General features: G+C 44.6%; 1 protein-coding gene across 3 annotated transcripts in view; it reads left to right on the forward strand.

The window, feature by feature from the left end:
* Window positions 1–822: 822 nt before the first annotated feature.
* Window positions 823–21,847, forward strand: part of LOC111853147 (Kv channel-interacting protein 4-like) — a 49,535-nt gene continuing 28,510 nt past the window's right edge. The window contains exons 1-2 of one of the 3 annotated variants that reach the window (XM_023829780.2): window positions 823–1,024; window positions 1,377–1,549. In XM_023829780.2, the coding sequence (XP_023685548.1) occupies window positions 1,402–1,549 (148 nt within the window). In that variant the 5' untranslated portion in view covers window positions 823–1,024; window positions 1,377–1,401. Of the gene's footprint in view, window positions 1,025–1,376; window positions 1,550–9,541; window positions 9,759–21,847 lie in introns of those variants that run through there. The other 2 variants (XM_023829784.2, XM_023829783.2) reach the window with 2 other exon arrangements.

Raw genomic sequence — 21,847 nt, forward strand, 5'->3', positions numbered from 1 at the left:
TAAGCAGGGTGATCGGCACAGTGGGCATCGCAAGCGTGTTGTCAGAGTGACTGGTATGGGTGCAGAAACGCCACCTTGTGGTCAATTCCTCTTACTTCCCACCGCTAATTGCGCCCTCCTACACCATGGCTGGGTGGTTCTCTACAATAAAATGAAATACTTTCCCATAACGCATGAACAAGTTTTATACTGAATAGTTTATGTGGTCATATGGCAAGCCGTTCTAACATTTAATCAAGTCACACTCCTATCCGTAATTACATTTTAGATATTCACAATAGTTTTTCTCCTAGTCAAAATTGTATTCTTACTAGTCAAAAAGAGCATTTCAGAAATTACATTATGGATATATAAAATGGTGGTATCCTTTCGGATATCTGAAATTAAAATTATGACTAGTAACAATGAAATGGGAGTTTTTTTTTTAGTAAGAATTCAATTGCAGATATCCAGAATGAACATTCTGGATATCTGAAATATAATTGTGGATATCTGAGATTAAAAGCCCAATAGACATGAATGGCAAAAGTGACGTAATTTGATTGAATTAAACAGGACAGGCAGTTGGGTGAAGGTGATGCGCGACTGCCCACTGTGGCGTGTCACTATCCGTCACACGCAATGTCGCCACCTGTGTGCAACACTGGGTAGTGCATCTGGCTGAATAGTGGTAAGATAGAGATTGGGGGGGGGGGGGGGGTTGCTTCTAATTTTAGCCTGCCACAGCTCCATGTAAGGAGGCAGTGATGGGGGGTGAATGGACGAGGGACACAATGGGGGTGGGAACAAGCTGGTGATGATGACGAAGAACAGCCCCCCCATCAGCGGGCTGAAGGGATTGGCCTTAGCCGACACACAAGGTTGTCTGCTGCTGGCCAGGGGTTCCTGGGCAAAAGGATCTCCTTGCTGCTCCCTCCTCCTCTGCACCTCCTACTCCTGCCTCCTCCATCCAGGAAGGACAGCACAGAGGTCAGCCTGGACGGGCCGGCATAAGTATCGATGCCCCCCTTTCACAGACCACGAGGTGAGCCACTCGCTCCGTGATCTGATTTACATTCCGGATAGACCTGTACATCCTCAATGGCACCTACAAACATCAGGTCTATTAAGGAGCCGCTTAAGCAGGAGCTGATTTGTCTAACCTGATTTTTGGGCGTCGTGTCCCTTTTATTGAAAGTGATTTAATACTAAACATTTGTTGTGATATATTGTGGTATATGACTCCTATTATGCTCATAATCACAGTGTGTGATTACTAGCAAAACCGCCTGTATAAGCATTTCACGGTAGGCATTTATAATTTAAGTGATTTTTTTTTAAGGTTAATTCCTTATTTTGGCCATTTTATTTGGGCAAATGACATGTGACGTTGGCAGACGGGGATCCGGTACCTGCTTGATAATGGGCGTATCCTGCCCTGTGAAGAGATTTCCGAAGTGCCGGCAGGACCTGCCGCAGTTTCACCAGAACCACCGGATCCGCAATAAGGTTCTGCATAACTGCTGCCTCATCAGAGGAATCAAGTCATGTGTGAGGTCACATCGCAAAGGTACAGAGTGCCGCAGGCCTTGTCTGAACACGATGCTCTCGGCCCAGATCCCACAATCTTCTACAACATTACACCTGTCGCTTCCTTTTCTGTAGCGTTGGATCAGTCTTATGGTCTGTCAGTAAGTCTCGAGGAGTAAAGCGAGGCAAGTTTATTTATATAGAAGATTTTCTAACAGAAATCATTCAAAATGCCTCACATGAAATAAGCTCAAGCAAAATTAAAGACTACAAGTAAAAAAATAAATAATTTAAAAAGCTTTAAATAAAACACAAAAATTAGAGTAAAAGAAAAAGTATCAACATTGATTTCCAGTGCACTGTGGAATAAAAATGTTTTAATCCTGGTTTTAAATGTTTGGTGCATTTTGAATCACTTCAGGAAGTCGGTTTCAGTTATGAGTGGCAAAGTAGCTCTCCGTGCTTTTCATTATTTCATTATTAGTTGACCAGCTCCTAATGACCTGATTACCGCACAGATGACCACATACAGTATCAGTAAACTTGGAAGGTAGAGATTCAGTTACCGTGTCTGAGCATTACGATTGTTAAGATGTGTGATCTAAGTGTTTTTGATTGTGGTGTGATTGATGTACTGGGCACGGTGGATCCAGCATCTCAGAAAGTCATTTTCCTGGCACTTGCACCCGATGCATTGCCTATAGTTTATGGAGATTGATGACATCAAAAACATCCAATCGGGGGCAGTTCAGTGGCTGAAAACACCACGGTAATGGGAGAGGTCAGAGCAGAATGGGCAGATTGGTTGATGCCGACTAACAGGGAGGCCGCAAGTGCAAAAATAACAGCTCATTGCAACAGTGGTGTGTAGAATCGCTTCTCTGAACACTGAACCCATTTACTTTTAAAGTTGTTCTGGAGGCAAAAGTGGGCCATACTCGGCACCAGCTAGGTGTACCTAATAAAATGGCCACCGAGTGTAATTTCTGTTGTATACAAATCTGACATTGCAATACTGCCATCTAGGGGTAGATTTTTGCTTAAAATAAAATGAAATGTATTCCCTCACATTTTCATAGATTAATATTGAACCTTCAGTAAATCATTAATATGCTTCACTGTAGTTATTGGTGCTGTAATTTGTCTCTTCTGCTATCTTGCATAAACTTAGCAGACCTTTTTGGGTTAGTCTGTGTTCCTGCAGTAGTCAGCGTTAAGGGTCTCTCTCACGGGCTCAGTGATGTTTGCCAGTTACGGGATTTGAACCCACAACCTTCCAGGCATGGTCACGGAACCCTAATTGAATTAGGCCAAATTTAGAGATCAGTGGTCATTGTTGACACACCACAGCACACAACAACGAAATGTGTCCTCTGCATTTAACCCATATGTGACATCGTGACATAGCAGGGGGCAGCTAATTCAGCGCCCGGGGTGCAGTGCTTGGGGGCGATGCCCTGCTTACATAAGGTGGACCCTTTCATTGCGTACCATGTTTGGTGGAATAACACAGAACTAGTGCCTTTTTTCATGCAGGACGACCTAATAAATTACAAGATTATTCTTGCTGTGAATAAAAATAATAATTAATAATAATAATCAGAAAAGAAAGGAAAGAGCACGACACGAAGCTGCAAACTTCTCACCGGTTTGGAAATGTTATGCGTTACTATCAGTTGCCAGAAGGTGGCAGCACATACTCGCAATACAACTGTGGTCTAAGGAAACACCCTGGAGTTTCATTAAGTTTGCCGAGTCTTTTGTAAGCACCTCATGTTTAACACTCAGGGCTCATGACACGAAGGTACTTTAAGCAACAAGCTAACTGCCATACTGGGCCTCTTCCATTCCATCAGTCTGTATGTGTTTGTGTGTGTGTGTGTGTGTGTGTCATTACTGGAAACAAGATATGTTGCTGCACCTAACAGCAATGTGAGCTATTCAGGCTCATAGGAGGTCTGGAGCCTATCCCACAAGGTGGGGAACAACCCAAGACGGGGCTCCAAGCCACCAGAGGGCGCCCTCACACATACAGGCAATTTGGCACCAATAATTACCCTCAGCATGTCTTTGAACCATGATGGGAAGCTGGAGTATCCAGAGGGAACCCCACAATGACACACGGAGAACATGTGAACTCCAGGCACATGGAACCTTGGCGGAACCTCGAACCCTGGCCACTGCACCAGCACGCCATCCCTGTTGGCCTACATTTACTTTCATTTCACACTTCATAAGGCAGTCATTCTAGCAGAAATGTCCCTACCTAAAACATATAAAAGACATATCCATAAAAAAACTAAAATAATAAAATCCCCAACATTCCACATGTCTCTCCAATGTACAGGTATTAGATGTGTATTAATGTATTCCTTGGAAACAACATGCATTAAATTAAGCCATATGGGACAGTGCTGTTTACCTGCAACGCTGGACGGGATTCAGGGAGATTCTGGGGTTTTTAAGGGGTCTTAAGATGGGGCGTAAATCATACAGAAGGACAGCCTTATCATTGGCCAATGATATATTTTGAATCAGTGAGTGACATGGAAAGGCGCATTCCAGGGGCCAATCAGTTTTCAGTGCTATTTGGCTCCGCCCCTGCATACAGCCTTGAGGGAGTATGCTGCTACTGGTCTTCTGAAATTCAGGCAACGTCGGGCGTCTTGATGGGATCCGTGAGAAGTGGCCACATGGGGGTGTTGAGTGAATTAATTTGCAAGTTAACGGGTCGGCGCACGGGCTCCTAATACCGCCTTCTCAGGCAGGCCCACGGCACACGCCATGTCTTACCGTCACGCTGCCATAAGCCTGCCGGAGATGAAAACTCCAGCTTTCATCCTGGGTTCCTGCGGATCCCGAACGATACCGCCGCGGAACTCCCCATAAACGCTGTCACCCGGCGTTATGTCTGCTGACCCCAGCATAACATGCAGCACGAAACTGTCCGTCGTAGTCCGCCTCACTTATTTGATCTTATTTAATAACCATTCAATATGGCTTATGTAAGGCAGAAAAGAAGGTCACATTTTCAGGAGGACCCTGCATGAGTGAAGGATAGATCCCTGGATTTAGTATGAGTGAATTTTATTTAATGCTCATGATTCAGTCATGAAATACAAACAAAATCTCCCAATATGAAACTCATTCACTGCAATATGAATGAAGGGGTGTCTATGATATACATGTTATGTATCCCCTGATACCTCCATCCTAGTGGAACTTACTTGGAATTATGCCTTGAATATGTGACGTTATATAACTATACGACGAAAGGGGGCGGGACGGGGCAAGGTGAAATTATTAGCTACATCCCTAAATTTTGTTAGGCATATCACTGATTGGGGGGTTATCTAAGCCCTGTAGGTTTCGAGGGTTGGAGGTTTGATTCCCGTCTCTTGTTCCGTGTTTATATGTTTTTCTCATATGACCTCCAGGTGCTCATGTTTGCTCTCCAAAATCGTGTAGCTAGGTGTCGTGGTATCTTTAAGCATTCCAAAGTTCAGCGTTGTCTATGTGTATGTGTGTGTGTGTGTGCACGTGTGTTGTGACGGACTATAACTAATTCATATTAGCTAATTTAACGATTAGCTAATACGTCATGCACAATTGCTTGCTATACGTTTGAGGCAGAAGTGAGCTCTTGGTGATGGAAGCCGCGTAAATATGAGACAGTCCCGACGCTAGCACATCATCGGTGAGAAATATGGGGGTGGGGGGGTTTTCAGAATCACCTGGACAGCAGGTGGCCCCAGCATGCAGAATCGGGCCACAACGGCCCAGATCTGTGACAACCAGATAGGAAAGGCGATATAATTCTCAGTTGGGGCAATGTCACATCTTCGGGAAATCAGCCGCCGGTTGCCGCAGCCACGCCAGACCGCCTTCCATCGTAACGCAGGACTCGTACTGTTTACTCATTAAAAATTAATCGTAAACAAAATCCCCAGATGCGTGTCGCTGTTCTTTGGCTTTATTTTCCATTGGTGTAAGATTATACAGGAAAAATCACTCCACGGGTGGTTCTAGAATTTGACTCTGTTAGGGGGACTCTGTCGGTAACAATTAATTTGCTTTATGGGGGGGGGGGGGGAGCAAATGCTGAATAGGGTCTAGAATTGCTTATATGGCACCCGATACATGTGGTGATTGTGTCGTTGTGTAAACCTGTGTAATATATGTGTAATAAATATAGATACAGATATAGATGCTATCGCTATAACCAAAACCAAAACATGAAGCACTTTGAGATTTATTTTAAATGTAAAGTGCGTTATAAATTAAATCTATTATTATTATTATTTATTAATTATATTCTAATATAAAAGCTTCCAGGATTTTCTAATGATTTCCACACAGTAGTGTCATGCCTGGTACTTGCATCACAAGGTGTGATTAACGTCCCCTTTCAATGAGGGCTGTGTTTCTCTGCCACAAAAACCACCATGCTCTCCCTATTCCATTTATCGCTTTGGAACCCATTAATCATTTTAACTCCCTCGTAAACCACTGGCAGAGTGCAGAGTTTGCTCTTTTGTAGAGCACAGCGCATGTATGGGGCTGTGCTTTGGATCAGAGCAACGGTTAGTGTGAACAACATGGACTGAGGTTAGTGGTGAAATAAGGGTATCTCTCAGAGCTCCTGTTCTCCTCCTATTTTGGTTATCTACCTGTCAACCCTCTTGTTCTCCTTCTGCTTAAGTTATATACCCACAAACCCTCCTGTTCTCCTCCTGTTTGGGTTATTTACCCATCAGACCTCCTATTTTCCTCCTGATTTGGTTGTCTACCAATCAGCCCTACTGGTCTGCTCCTGGTTTGGATATATACCTGTAAACTCTCCTGTTCTCCCCCTGCTTTGGTTATCTACCTGTAAACCCTCCTGTTCTCCACCTGCTTTGGTTATATACCCATACACCTTCTCCGTCTCCTCCTGCTTTGGCTATCTATCCATAAACCTTCTCCTTCTGCTTTGGTTATATACCCATACACCTTCTCCTCCTGCTTTGGTTATATACCCATACACCTTCTCCTCCTGCTTTGGTTATATACCCATACACCTTCTCCTCCTGCTTTGGTTATATACCCATAAACCTTCTCCTCCTGCTTTGGTTATATACCCATACACCTTCTCCTCCTGCTTTGGTTATATACCTATACACCTTCTCCTCCTGCTTTGATTATATACCCATACACCTTCTCCTCCTGCTTTGGTTATATACCCATACACCTTCTCCTTCTCCTCCTGCTTTGGTTATATACCCATACACCTTCTCCTTCTCCTCCTGCTTTGGTTATATACCCATACACCTTCTCCTTCTCCTCCTGCTTTGGTTATATACCCATCGGCCCTCCCGCTTTCTGTATCTGGCCAGGCTCTGGCCCTGCTGGTTGCCACAGTTGTATCCGTTGGCCATTGCACCCTAGAGGCCACTCTGTCATCCGCTGTCCCATCCTACGTCTCGCAGGTGGCAGCTTCAGCGCAGGCTGTCCAGCGCAGGCCCCCCCCCCCCCCCCCCGACGAGAGTCTTACAAGAGATTATTAATATCCCTATTTCTGAAACATCAAATGGAGGCAGCAGAGATTCTTCCTGGGGGGGACTTTCCTAATTTCATGTCATGTGTCTATGGTATATGTGTTTAAATTTTTTATTATTAATATTATTATTATTATTATATAAGTAATGGAACTGGCATTCCCACATATAAAAAAATAGTCTGCATATCATTTTTTAAATGGTGGTTGATTTTACAATATGAGCTTTTCTGTCATAATATAAGCCAGTTAATTCCACTGGGGACAGATTCCAGTGCAGAAGGGGATATTCATACAGCTGGCGAGATAATTGTTAAAATGGTTGGATAGATCAGACTCAGCGGAAGGTGAACCACGGAGTTTCGCAAACGGCAATCTGCTGCCGTGCTCCTCGGGACGCAGGTGTTTCTGCGGTGTCTGACGCATCGGTCAGTCTGTCACACCTCCACAGCCCAACTCTCAGAAGCAAAACACATATCCGAGGGCTCTGACACATCCATTTGTAGTTTTGATAAGTGTCAGGGCGTCATCTTCATATTCACTGGGTGAGATGTTTCATGACTATCAAAAACCACCTTTTGAAGATAAATTTCCTTTGAAATCTGGGCCAATTTCCTTTAGAGTTCGGCTGTCATGGCAGCTCACAGTTTCTGAAGACAATGGAGTGAGTGTCCTAAAAGTCAGGGGGAGTATTATGAGTGCTTTAAAAATGTGTTTAATTAGGAAAATTAAATGTCAATTTTTTGGAGAGTTTTGTGAAAGCCGCTGACGTTTCTGCTTCCTCTCGGCTCCCAGCGCACCTGTACCAGGTATTCGGTGTTCCTGATTGGCTGGGAGCTGGGAGGGAGCAAAAACGTGGACTGTCCAGGGTTCCATGCTGTTCCATGCTGTTCCATGCTGTTTTCATGGTGTTCCTGAGCTTGGAGAGCTTATTACAAGACAGGGGAACAAACAAGAAGATGTGTGTCCCTAAACAGGACTAAGAGCAGGATTCTTCTGTGAGGTATCCATCAGGGTTAGAACTCGGACTTTTAAGAGTTTCTGTCCAAGGCTTTCGAAGATTGTTACACGACTGAAACAGCCTCAGAACGATAGCTCTGTACCTAATGGACACACGGCGTAAACATTTAGAGGTGTTTACTTAGGATCGTTATAAACACCCTTTGAAATACCCGTGACGGCTCTGACTCCCTCTTTCCAAGCTCGGTGTCTAGATGCCAGCTTCATGCTAGATCACACCTCCTGCCTGGTTTGCCGAGGCTGGAGGTTCAGGAAGCGGGTCTTCAGGAAGCGGATCTTCAGGAAGACCGGCGCTCCCCTGGGCTCCCCGGCAGAAGGGCAGCCCAGGAGCCTCCCGGGGATTAAATATTTCAACAGGAGTGGGGCTCAGCGGTTCTGCCTGAAGGTTCTGGTTTCTTCTCTGTGGGGAGAGAGAACGAGGCCACCGTATGGTAATGAATCCCACTGGACGTTCAAGGACACCTCGACACGCTTTGCTCGAGATAGAAGAGCAGCGCTCCTACAGCTGGATGCCAAGAGATAATGTCTCAGGTCTCTACCTACACGTGCGATCTGTCTATATAGACATATAATGTAGTGACTAAGAGGAAAATGTCGGGCTGTTAAAAGGGACACTACTTTTCAGCGAGACTCAGGTAGTGAAATTACAGTATTGGGCAGACGGGAGATGAGAGCTGCTTGTGCTAATAATTGTGTGTTTGGCTGTTTGTTTAGAAGAAAACGAAAGGGCAAACAAAACCGTTTGCCTCAACTCTGGCTACTTGCATACTACAGTATGTTTACTATTATAGAAACCAGGAAATCTGAATCTGGGTTCTGTTTTCTGCCACACAGAAATTTTTAAGCAATGTCTATTAATTAGCGCTGACACCTGTTGAAGGTGGATGATTTGCAGATGAAAATTACACCGAGGGGGTTCATTTCAGTTCCCGTCGAACTGAAGCCTCACCTGTGACAGATGACTATAATTGAAAAGGAGGTAATTAGCAGGGATGGATGTGGGTCCTAACTCACTGCTCCATTAGCGACGTTGCTATTTTCAGCGGATTTTTTAAGTCGTTCCTGCGCCTGACCTGGGGCGCCTTCGCTTCATTGCTGCCTGGACCTGTTTCAGTAGCCCAATCTCCCCCACGCCTACTATCTGCCTCTGTTTATCCTGGAACTCACTAGTAAATCTGATTCTGTCAATGAACCGGGAGAGATTCCCAGTGGCTCTTTTATATTCCCCTCCCTCTCCTCTCATTGGGCCTTACAGGCTCCGCCTCCCTGAGGCCCGAGAGGCTGTAATGTGCACAGATAGGGCTAGACGCGGCACACAGCTGCTGTATAAGAGCCCAGAAAGTCTGGCCGCGTGAGGAAGAGGGAAATCAGCCTCTGGCCGGCCACACAGACGACGTAAGGCGCGTGTGCCGGTTTGCGTCTGCGGCCTCCTGCAGCTGTGCCTGCCACCCCCCCCCCCCCACCCGGTCCCCCTCCTCCCGGCCCCCCCAGTCTCAGCACTGGGGCTGAGTGCTTGCCGGTCGACAGAGCACGCCGCGTCGCTGAGGATCTCCGAACCAAGTGGTCGCGCGGCGGCAGCAGGGAACGAGGAACCGCGTGTTGAAAATGAGCGGCTGCAGGAAGAGGTGCAAGCGGCAGATCTTCAAATTTGCCCAGTACGTCTTCCGGATAATCACAGGCACCCTGAGCACAGGTAAAGTTCACTGCTGCGAACGGGGGAATCATCACGTGCTGTAAACGGAGGATGCTTGACGGCCGTGACCTTTGTCTTTGTGAAGTGTCACGCGAACCTGCTTCTGGGGTAGTTTCGAATCACTCTGCTGCAACTGGTTACTGTCAGCCTGCATGTTAACTGATCGTATTCCACAGTACTGGGCGAGGGGGCATTTGGATGGTGTGAAAAGAGCAGCTGGTCTTTGTGGGCAGAGTATGAGACGCTTTGGATTTGAAACTCAGCGAGAATCAAAGAGGCATTTATGTGAGGAAAACCTTGTGTGTGTGTGTGTGTGTGTGTGTCCATGCGTGTGTGTCCGTGCATGTGTGTGTGTGTGTGTGTGTCCATGCGTGTGTGTCCGTGCATGTGTGTGTGTGTGTGTGTGTGTGTGTGCCTCTGTCCTGCACTCAGGGGCAGTTCAGGTATAACTGACACACCAGCATAAGTGGTTCAGTTCTGAGTTGCCAGCCAGCAAATGCTCACCTGCTAGTTAAATCAGGCTGTGCAACGTGACTTATCCTATAATAAAATAACAGGAAAGCTGTGTATGGCTTCTGGGACAGACTCTGGACTAGATAGACAGATAGACAGATAGATAGATACATATATTAATCCCCAAGGAAATATCAGGTTCACAGTAGCAATACACACATATACATCTACACAGGAACAACATATTTACACATCAATAGACGGTAGCGATATAAAATAAATGACATTAAACAGTAAAAGTGCAAAGAGGGTCAAGCAAAGTTCAGTGGCGATGGCTCAGAAATACACAGGACATACAGCGGACTGGTGAGTGTTCTGTGAGTGATGAGTGTTCTGTGAGTGATGAGTGTTCTGTGAGTGATCCACTTTCACAGACAGAGACACGAAGGGGCTCGGAATCATCGACAGAGACCACTTTCCTGGGGGGGGGGGGGGCTGTTTCACAAGCCTGGTGAGCCGCCGTGTTACATCCGAGCTGTGTTTAGGCACAAGGTGACCTGAGCTGCCGCCGGGGACGAGCTGCCCAGGACGTGACCCTAAGCTTCTAGCTTTCGCTCTGCTATCTTTTCTGACCCGGTTGCCCTGTTTGCATTCGCTTTGGTACTTTATTTCCCAGATACGGCTGGGTGCTTTTAAGGCTTTTAGGTAATTAGAGACTGTTGGAAAACCTATTAGGCACCATAAGTACATTTCCTCATAAGATGCTCTCTAAATTATATGCAGGATTTAATGAGATAATAAATACTTTTATAGAGTACAGTATTCAGAGAGTAATTCCAGTGGTACAGTGTGGGATCGTCTTGTATACATTAGATAATACGCCTGCGTCTAGCTGGTCTGTTCCGTATCCAGACCTTCTCGCGTGACAGACGTGAGATTCCATTCTGCTGTGACTTTAAACAAGTGAGGGACCAGAGGAGAGCAGGCGGGCGGAACGTCCTCTCTGAAGAGCCCAGCTCCGGCGTCCGAAACCAGAACCACAGATCGCTCTTTATTTGCTCTGCGGTGCCGTTTGCGAGCACCATCCTGTCAGTGCCTCCGCCATCTTCTTCATCTCCTTCATCCCCTTCCCATAAGAAGGACAGCATGTCTGATCCGCACTCCTGTCTGGGAGCTATTTATCCCAGGCTTCCTGAAGGATACATTTTTACTGTATTCACATTGGCGGTAGCTCAGTATGCTAATGCCCCACGCTAACGGCATTCAAAATATGAGTTACTACAACCGCAGTAACACCTTCTGCAGGTGAGACCCCCGGAGAACAAGGTACATGAGCGATGAAACAGTGAGTGACGTCACATGCCGATGGGATAACATTCAGATTGTTTTCATTTGTTCCGAAGGTTTCAGCAATAACGATTTCTTTTTGTTTAGCAAATGCCATAATGCAAAGTGACATACAGTACAAGTGAAAGCAGGTCAGAGAGGCCCTAGAGCAGCTGGGGTTTAAGGGCCTCGCTCGAGGGTCCACAGGGACATCACTCTGCGGGTGCGGGAATTTCAACCGGTGACCTTCTGATTATAAGAACAGCAGGCTACCCCGCAAAGCCACATAACAACACTCTGTACCAAATCTGGTATAGCAGTTTTCATGGTTAGCCGCCAGAACGAGGATGTTTAAAGTGAAGGCTGTACTTTTATGAAGGTTTTAGAGCTGATTTATAGGGGCCAACGCAAATTAAATTTTGATAAGGGATCTCGGCGCCGATGAGCACCTCTTCCAATTCGCCAAGAGGAATGATGTGATGGTTAAAGTGTCCAAGGTGGATGATGGTATAGCCGGGAGATTTCATTTCTTACATTTAGGCAGTTTGGCTGAAAAGAGTAGAAAAAATAATCAGGCTGTTTACTCATCTCCCTTCCCCTTCAAGCTGAAAAATTAAAAACTTGCAAGTGAAATAATCAGCTTTTTTTTTTGCCTTTCTTATAAAGCCTGCTTGCAGTTCATCACCGGATGATTCTTTTATGTTCTGGGTCTGCCCAAGGAAACTAAAACTCTGATTTTTTTTATTTTTTTTTAATTCGCTGTAGATCTCGGAGCTTTTCAAGCTGCTCAGAAGGTCTGTCTGGAGTTTTCGCACGAGGGTTCGCAAGATGCGAAGTTCACATTATTCTTGCAGTTCGAATTATTCTTGCTAATTAGCTGCCGGGGTTTGGCTGAATGAATAGCAGTTGTTTCACTGGTAGTTAAGAAACGGGCAAGATGTTCTCGCTGATCTTTGATCGCAGCTCTTATGTTTTTCCTAGAAAATCTGAAAATTGCTTTTCTCATAGTAAGAACTTGACGTACCAAATGTTTCTTATATCTATTGCATATTCTGTAACAGATGTGCACTCATCCATCCATTCATCCATCCATCTATGCATCCGTCTGTTCGGCCACTTACCCAGCAGAGATTTCTAGTCGTTACAGAAGTCTACGTGAGAGTTTTAAGAAATATACACTAGAAATTGATTTTAAGACCTATTTTAAGATTTAAGACTGTTACATTTAGCCTTTGTAAACATGTTTGTGCTTAAGCTATTTCAACAACACAATTTGATCTGTCTTCAGGTAAATGCACTACATGTGGTGCTAAACTCCGTGATTCTGATCTGACAAAAATGTCGGGTTTCGTTTGCCTGGAAGTGACTCTTCCGGGTGTGAAACCCCCTGTGCTAACGCTAATCGTGCAGGCCTGCAGAGAGGATCAGCCACCTGTCAGGGGGAGGCCGAACTGGGAAGCTGAGTAATGAGTTGGACACCGGCCTCCTCCACAGCCACACACTGTTTCTAGGTTACCAGCTCAGCAACTGTCTTAATGTCACCCTGGAATTAGCTCTGCCTTCCTTTGTTTAAAGGGTTCGCTTCAAAACATCTTTTCATTATGCAAAGCTGGAAAGGGAATCCGGAAAGGGGTCACAAACACACACACAAATGTCTCTCTTTAATTCCTAAACAAATGACACAACAGGGGCTTATCCGTGACTATACATATGCACTCTACAGCCCTGTGTTCCATAAGCAGTTATCGATATCAATTGTTGAATGGGCAGTATATATGTATGTATGTGTGCATTGTCTAGATATACCTTACCTTGTGGGGACCAAATGTCCCCACAATGTGATAAATAACCTTTTTTTAAAAAACTTTTTTTGACCAGTTTCCATTATTTTTCCGCAATCAAAAAACTAAAATAGTGAAAAGTCTTGCATTTTGTTTGGTTACTTATGGTTATGGTTAGGGCTGGGTAGGGGTTAAAGGTGTCATAGTTAGCATTAGCATTTTGCCTACAGAAATGAATGAGCGGCTCCTACAAAGTTTGTTTACAGTTCTGTGTCTGTGTGTGTGTATATATATATATATCCTGTATCTTCTATAGGATATCCTCCGACAGAAGGTCATAAGGTGGTTGCAGAACTTCAAACACAGATTTACATAACGTGTCACTGCAGTCGCAGATTTACGACCCAGTAGACGGTCAATAGCTTCACCAAAAGCTGGAGATAAACGGAGCAGCCAGCATTACCAAAGAAGGCCTGGGGGTCTTGGCACTGACAGGGTGACAGTCAACTGCCAGAGGGATCTAAGGTTTTTGTGTATCAGCTAATGAATCATTGTTTATGGGGCTCCAGTCCGCTAAGGCTAATGCTACCTGATCTCTCCCTTGATTAACACTATGTCCACTCACACAGCAGCTACATATAATTCATTTTGGGGCTGATTTTTGATTATATTATCAGAGTAGATGGCTGTATGTGAAACATTTATATTTGAAGGTAATTAAAGACTAAAATCCTGCCTTTTGCCCCGGTAGCCTCAGGTGCGTGCATTTATAAAAGTTTGATAAAAGTTGATCATGATTTAATAAATGTAATTATTCTTCCAAAGTAATGAACAAGTTAGATCCATGCTCCGACGTAATAATTCCCGAGTGGAAAGTCAATCTTCTGAGTTATTATGAATATTGTGAATATTATGATATGTGATTCCTTGTCCCTGTGACACGATGCTCCACTTTGCTGTGTCTCTGCGCTCTCCGTAGATCTGCATTCATGAGCCATTTGCATCAAATTACTTCACCAAGGTGAGTTGATGACAAAAAAAGCTGCATGTCAGGGTTAAAAACACTCAAGATTTATTATATGATAATTACTGGATGCAGAGAAATAATCAATCCACAGGTTTAATTTAACATTTAATTTGGGATTCACGGCCCACTATCTTGCGACTCGATTGGCTGTATTTTGTTTTGTTCAGACAGCTCTAGCTGTGAGGGATTGCGCTGGGAATTAAACCAACGTGTCTCATTTTATCATGCCAATGTAAAAGCAGAAAATAAACACCGGGGATATGAAGAGAGTTCATTACTCTCTTCTGGGACTTCGAGGACCTGATTCATTCGGGTTTATGGGGAACTGAAGGGGAAAGACGTTTGACACCTGGAGATTGTTCATACTGTTTGAAGTGGTGTGTTGATCCGATTCACTGGTCCCATGGCTACCAGCTCGACTTCACTGGGACAGGGGCCTGGGGCAGTGCCGATGGCACAGCTGGTCACGGTGCCCACCTGAGGCGGCCCTCTGACTTCACAGAAAGGAATTCTCTGCTCTCTGGCCCAGTGCCCCTGGTCAACGCCAACATAGCTTCAGAGGCCTTGGCAAGAGCTGGGACCGGAGTTTAGCCACTATTCGTCTCTCCCCTTCCTAGCAGCTCATGTTGCACCTGTCCTTCTGGCCGGCTGGGTTCCTGCACTTCCAGGCTACTCCTGAATACTTAATGCCAGCCAATGGTTCAGGTTACCGCTCATAAAAATCCTTCAGTTCCATCTGAATGGAGACAAATCACAGTCGATCTCCAGGCGGCTTCGTTCATTTCCTGTCAGGCCGCTCGCTAATGGCCCTCGGAGTGGAGCGTTCGTCTGCCCGTACGCTGGCCGAAACACGGCACCCACGCCGTAGCGGCAAGGCGAATTCAGTACATCCTTGCTTTGTCTGCTGCGGTAGACGATCCCTCAGCATTCTCGCTTTGCACTATGGATGAATGAATCTACATCCTGACTGTCGAGGAGGCTAGTGTTGTGCAAACCTGGGTGTTAATGAAGTGGACCAAGCCTGAACGAAAAAAATATAAAGAAACTGTCACGTATTATGCTACTGGGCAGCCATGTACAAGCCAAATCAACATAATTATCACTCTGGAAACACGAACGTTATTCTGGAGATATGCACAGTGTTACATGTACATGCTTGGCTACCTAAGAAGCCCTACGCTTAGATCTCCTCTTCCCTTTCCTCCACACCCTTATCTGCTAGGATAAACCTCACGGAAAACCAAAGAGACCATTGCCCAAAGCGTATTAACTGAGCTTTTGACTTTTGAATCAGTTCTGCAAATGCCAGCCTTTGTGATCTGCGCACCTTCTGCGGGATCACCGATCCGTTGTGCTATTTCAGCAAGGCATTCTGGGTACGCGTGGTGGGGACACCGACCCTTCCACTGCAGCAAGGAGATCAGGCTGCCATTTCTTCTTGACTGATTGATGTCGGTCCTTCCTTTTGCTGGCTGTTCCCCACTGACCTTTGCCAGTGATGTATGTAAATCCATCCACAGTCGTTCCCAGTTCAAAGTCACAGAGGACCCCTCTGTCTGTCAAGACAGGCTACAGAACTAGCAAGTAATCCATAAAAATCTATTTAATCCATGCATTTCGGCTGCATGCCCCTGTACTCTCATCTTCAATTTTTACTGCCCTTTTGGTTTTAGGATAGATATATATACACACACGCACACACACATACACACAGTTGGGTATACCTAACCTTATGGGGACCGCTCATTCACTTCTAGGGGAAAAATGCTAATGCTAACTATGACAACCTTAACCCCCACCGAGCCCTAACCATAACCATAACCATAACCATAACCATAACCAAAATACAAGGGTGTCCCGATAAGGATAAGCATACCCGCTCATCACACACACACACACACACACACACACACATATATTTCTTTTTTAATTTAAAAACACAATGGGAGACATATTGAGCATTTTGGTTCACGGTTTATGTCTCACAGTTTGTTACTTTGCAGTTTTCTTTATTAATTCTTCCTGTTCAAACAACAATACATAACATTTCCAGAGGATATATAATGTCATACACTTTTGTTATAAAATACAGGTGGTTAAATTAATGAGGATAAACTCAAGAAGAGCAGGATAATAGAAGAGTGTGATGCAAGGTATTGTGCTGGTTGTTTTTGCTTTTAGTGGAGAAACACTCATATCCCCAAAGGCATATTTAAGAATTAAAATTTGAATTTACAGTTTATTTGTGTTTTTCGAATTGTTTCTAGGCAACCCACGCAAACCAAATCTCTTACCAATTACGGCCTCGGGCAAATGCAATAGGCTTTCCCATTTGTGTGTTTGTAAGTGATAAGCACGTCGCTGAAGAGAAATGCCTGAGTATTTTTGGAAGCAGGACACAGAGAAGCCCGTCTGGCTACAGAGTGATTTCGTCTGAGGTTTGTGGTTGGAGATGGCGGCAGGTTTATGAGAAACTCTAATTAAAAATCATTGCAGGAGCAAAGATTGCGCCTTGTGGTTTTGCCCCATGCTAATGGAGAAGGATTCATTCCTCACTATTAGATTATAAGGTTCTGGATTCAAGGACACAGGTTTTGTAATATTAAAGTGTTACTGAATTCAGTCAAAAAATGGAGCGGCCCACTTTTATTTGGTATCAAGTGCTGTTTATTGTCCGCACGCCTTGTTAATGTACTATCAGTTTACAATCAAGCTGTGTCTCCCAGCTCTGTTTCTCTATGAACTGTGGTACTGTGTTCCTCTAATGAACGCTAAGATTGTGTATTTAGATTAGTCAATGATATTCTCTCGCCTTCATTTGCGTTTCAGAAATGAACTTGTTGCCACAAACATCCTTGATAGCTGCAATAAACGTCTCATGCGTGATTAAGTTAATATTTCTGATGTGCTGATTAAAATCAGCTTTTTGTTCTCTGGTATAGAAACTGCCGTGTGTGATGTGTGGGTCTATAAATTTCATGCTTTATGTCCGGAGGGCAGATTCCGCAGAGTAATTCTGCTCTTTATGCCGGCTATTTGCTCAGCAGCAGTAGAGATGAGAGGCTAATGCAGACTAGCTTTTTCGTTTGATGCATTGTTCGTTTGACGCACGCTTCATTTGACTTATCATCGCTTTCATGTTGATTTTATGCAGCGTGTTTGTTCAGAACCTTTGCACAAGTGTTGTACTCTGTGTACATCCGTGGTACTGATGTATTCAGGTTCCCAAAGAGAAACAGAAACCCTGATCAACTGAATAGTCACAGTATCTACATGTAATCTCTATGAATTGAGCATCAATCTGGTTTATATACATGTAATATATATATAGTCTTAATTATCATACATTAGGACAACAGTAATGTGAATTGTTCTCTAGTTAAGTTCTACCTTGATGCATTGCATTTTAGGCATGAGCATTTGTTAATCAGCTGCAAATGGCACTGAGGAAGGGCTGAGTTCTTTGCAAGCACCGGTGTACGGACGACAAAGCTCATTTCCGTTTTACCGTGCCTTTTTAATCGGATCGCAGCTGCCTGTCACACAGATAGAGTCTCCTCCCCGTCGTCATCCATTCACACATGCGTGTTAGTCGCCCTGAATGCTAAACAGACCGTCATGGTGCTGTCGGCCTGCAAGGAAAGGACTGCCTGACTCTGTCCCGTCCTTCTTAAGTAGGAGAAAACACACCTTTCCCTGGGATATTGATTTTTATTTGATCCCACTCCTTCCGCTTATATATAGAAATTCCACCAGGGACAATGAAATAGCATTATCAGTTTGCCTAGATCAGGGGTGGCCAATCTTATCCGCAAAGGGCCGGTGTATGTGCAGGTTCTCTCTGCAACTCCCTAATTAGGTCACTAATTAGAGGACTGATTGGCTGATGAGTCCTCACACCCGGGATTGAACAGCTGACCTACAGGTTATTCCAAACACCTGCACACACACTGGCCCTTTATGGATAAGCCTGGTGACTCCTGGCCTACAGTATAGCAGTGTCTCCCAACCTGGGCCTCAGGAACCCCCAGACGGTCCAGACGTTTTTGCTCCCTAGTAGCTCCAGCTAAAATGTGGACTGTCGGAGGCTAGGAGGGAGCAAAAATGTGAACCGTATGGGTTGGGAAACACTGGCCTAGATTACAAACTATAACCTGAACGCACTGTCTCCTACACCAGTGGCTTCTAGGAGGCCCACTTGACCTCTCCTTGGGTCTCAGTGAAACACTCAGTCACCAGAGCGGCTTCCTCCGCTCTAGTATGTATCTTTGTCTATATTAGCAAGTCCATTCATTATTACCGACGACTCATGGATGAATCGCAAACTGGTTTGAGAAGAATAATGTTATGATATTACAAGAGGTGCAACATTCATTCTCTGGCCATTTTCGAGTCTTCTGGAAGTGCAGCAGAAATACAAACAGCCCTGACTGTTTACGAAGAAAGGCGGTTCTGACTGTGTATTATGCACTCCTGTTTTCTCTGAACCTTTAGGCCTGTTCTGGAACCATCTTGGCATTGTGTCTCGGCCCCAATGCCAAGACACAAACCAATCCTCCATGTCTCTTTGTCATGCAAAGCAGTTTGCTTACTTTAATGTCCTTCAAACGGCTTCCTGGTGGGCAGAATCTTTCTCAGAGCCTACCATGGTACTGACTCATCCAGATGTTGTCTATATCCTCCTCTGAGTGGGACATTAAATGGTACGACTCCCTGGAAGTCATGGCTGTTGGCATGGCCGCTGGCAAAGCCTGTTACTCCTCCCCGCAAGGTGAGCACCATCCTGAGAGTAGCCGGTACCTTCCTCTCCCTAGTCATTTGCTCCTGTATTGACGGAGTGCGATTAAAAACCACTTAGGCGTGCTGGGCGTAGCAGACGAGTGGTGCGTCCGTAGCAGCCAGCTAGACGGCTGCTTCAGAATATGGCTCCTTTGTACAGAGCCCCGGACCAATCATCGCAAAAATGATAACTCCGGCTGCATCTTCCAGAGCTCATTCGTCCATGAGGGGCCACTGCACTTCTTATCTATGACGATGGACCCGGGAGAAAGTAATTTTTTCTGCGTTACCCTCACGAGGCTGTTCATAAGCTAATACATTAATTGGGTTTTAGTGAGCAGAAATGGAACTTTCTTCTTCCATAGAATGTTAGCATCAGAAGAGGGTTAAAGGACAGATAAAGGAGAAAGGGTCTGAACAGAAGACAAAATGTAAAGATGCAGTGGCTTTAGTGCACCTGGAGGAAAACTATCTGGATTTCTAAGCACTCATATAGGACCAGAGGTGGATTGTTCAGGTCCAGAAAATAAAAATCCAGACCAAGATTTTGTTTCAACTAAAGAGTTGAATACTTTGTGACTGTGACTGGTCAGTTGAAACAAAATCTTCTGGATTTTTACTTTCTGGATCTATGCTATCAACCTCTGTATAGGATTTAGTAAAACAATAATTTGTTATTTATTAAAATAAGTAATCTGGAGTGTTAGGCCACAAGTTTCAGATCTAATGACAATTATGGTATATTTTAATATAGTCAAATTGACAGAAGAGCGCACCAATGTTGTAATGAGCTATTATTTTTGCACTCGTCGCCTTCCTGTTAGCTTTAACAAGTCTGTCTGTCCTCCCCTGACCTCTCCCATTAACAAGGTGTTTTTCACCACAGAACGTCTGCTGACTGAATGTTTTTGTTTGTCTCTAGTAAACCCTAGATACTGTGATGACTGAAAATGCCAGAGGGCTGGCTGTTTCTGAGATGCAGGACCCAACAAGAACGGCACAAGAATCACAACAATCTTTTTTTAGATTTACATTCTAATGATCGGCCACGTGGTAACTGAACCTCTGTTTGTGTGATTCTGTATGGATTCAGTTTCAGTCGCATGACTGGCTGTCTGGAAGAGGATGCAGTTTATGATTGGTAATACAGATATCCAATAGAATAGCCACTGAGTGTATTTCACTTACAGTATTGTGTGACTAAACCTATCAGTTGACAGTCATAAGTGCTTTATACCACAAACTCTAGTAAATCTTGTCTACGGTTTAGAACCTGATCTGTTTCTCTAACATCTTCTCCAGGCTAATTTGGGGAGGAGCCTCTTCTAGCGTGGAGGCGAGACACGGATGTGAACGACGGAGGAGAGCGATGTTTCTCCTAATGTGTTCCTGCAGCAGATGCAGGGCCGCAGTCAGTGCACGGCCGCGTTTCGTCATTGACGAGAAGCAGACGCGCAGCCGCCATTCCTTCATTAGAGACGGGAAGGAGTGAGATGGAGAGTAGATGCAGGTCATCCGGAATCGCCCAGCTCGGAAAAACATCATCACTCGCTGGCTGAGGATTATAAAAATGCAATATCAGTTTTGTAACATCTCCTTGGATCGTTTATTATCGTCAATTTTGAAAATGATGTAATTTTTTATTACCTTTTATTACCGACCTTACGTTTACGAAAATGATACATACTACCTGATTGGATAATGAAATATTGTAACCAGTAGTATGTTGTAGTCACTAGCATATTAGCCATACTTAATATTTGCTAACTGATGCTTAGACCTTTTATCACTAATGCTTTGAAACCTATTTTAATGATCCCAGACAGTAGTCATTAATGAATTGAGAAGTAGTGTCAGGTGTTAAGAAATGGACCAGATTGGTTCTGACCTATCAGGACCACGAAGGCCTTGAGTGAAGAGTGATATTTAGCAGGTGCTGGAGTGAGGTTGTGGCAGGTTGACGGTGTGTGGTAGGGGAGGGTGACCAATCCACCCATCTCTTTTCCTCGTGGTTTTCTACAGGCTTTCGGCCTGCTCTCTGTTCCGGGGCGACAAGCTGTCCGCCGCCGTGACAGACCAATGGCGACCGAGAGCAGCAGGGTGGCTGCCTCTGACAGATCTTAATTCAGGAGCTTCTCTCATCTTCTTATGTCATTTACCAGATTTTAGGATTTACAATATCCATATTTATGAGGCCCAGATTGCTTCAGGAATGTTTAATTATCGTCTCCCCTCTGTCTGCTTCATTTCAGTGTTGGAGTTTGGCTCAGTTCGTTAGTACAGCATTTCAGGTGGGAGAAGATGACGATCCTTTAGGCAAAAGCTAAGAAGATTCTTGGTGACCTGTACCGAACAATTGGCACTTATGCTGGCTTTGGGCTGGAGCTATGAAAACCACAGGAATACAAGCTACCGGGTTTAGAATAAACATTCCGGTTTAATCCAAATAGAATACATAAGGTGTTCACAGAGGCGGAAAAATGAACAGACAATGACAATTGTATATGAAATGGAAATGTTACTCAGCAAGAAAGTGTGAAGTTTGCAGCTGTCTTTTATTACTGGGGTACTGAGGGCTTTAATTCTATCATCCTGATTTCCTGTCTGGAAAGTTCTTTAACGTTACACCATTTTCAGCCTATTGATAGAGGATGCAGTTTCTCACAATGAGGTTACAAAGCCATTTTCGGGCAGGTGCTCCAGTTTTCCGATACTGAAATCCG

The sequence above is a fragment of the Paramormyrops kingsleyae genome, chromosome 25, assembly GCF_048594095.1.
Source record: "Paramormyrops kingsleyae isolate MSU_618 chromosome 25, PKINGS_0.4, whole genome shotgun sequence".
Lineage (NCBI taxonomy): Eukaryota > Metazoa > Chordata > Actinopteri > Osteoglossiformes > Mormyridae > Paramormyrops > Paramormyrops kingsleyae.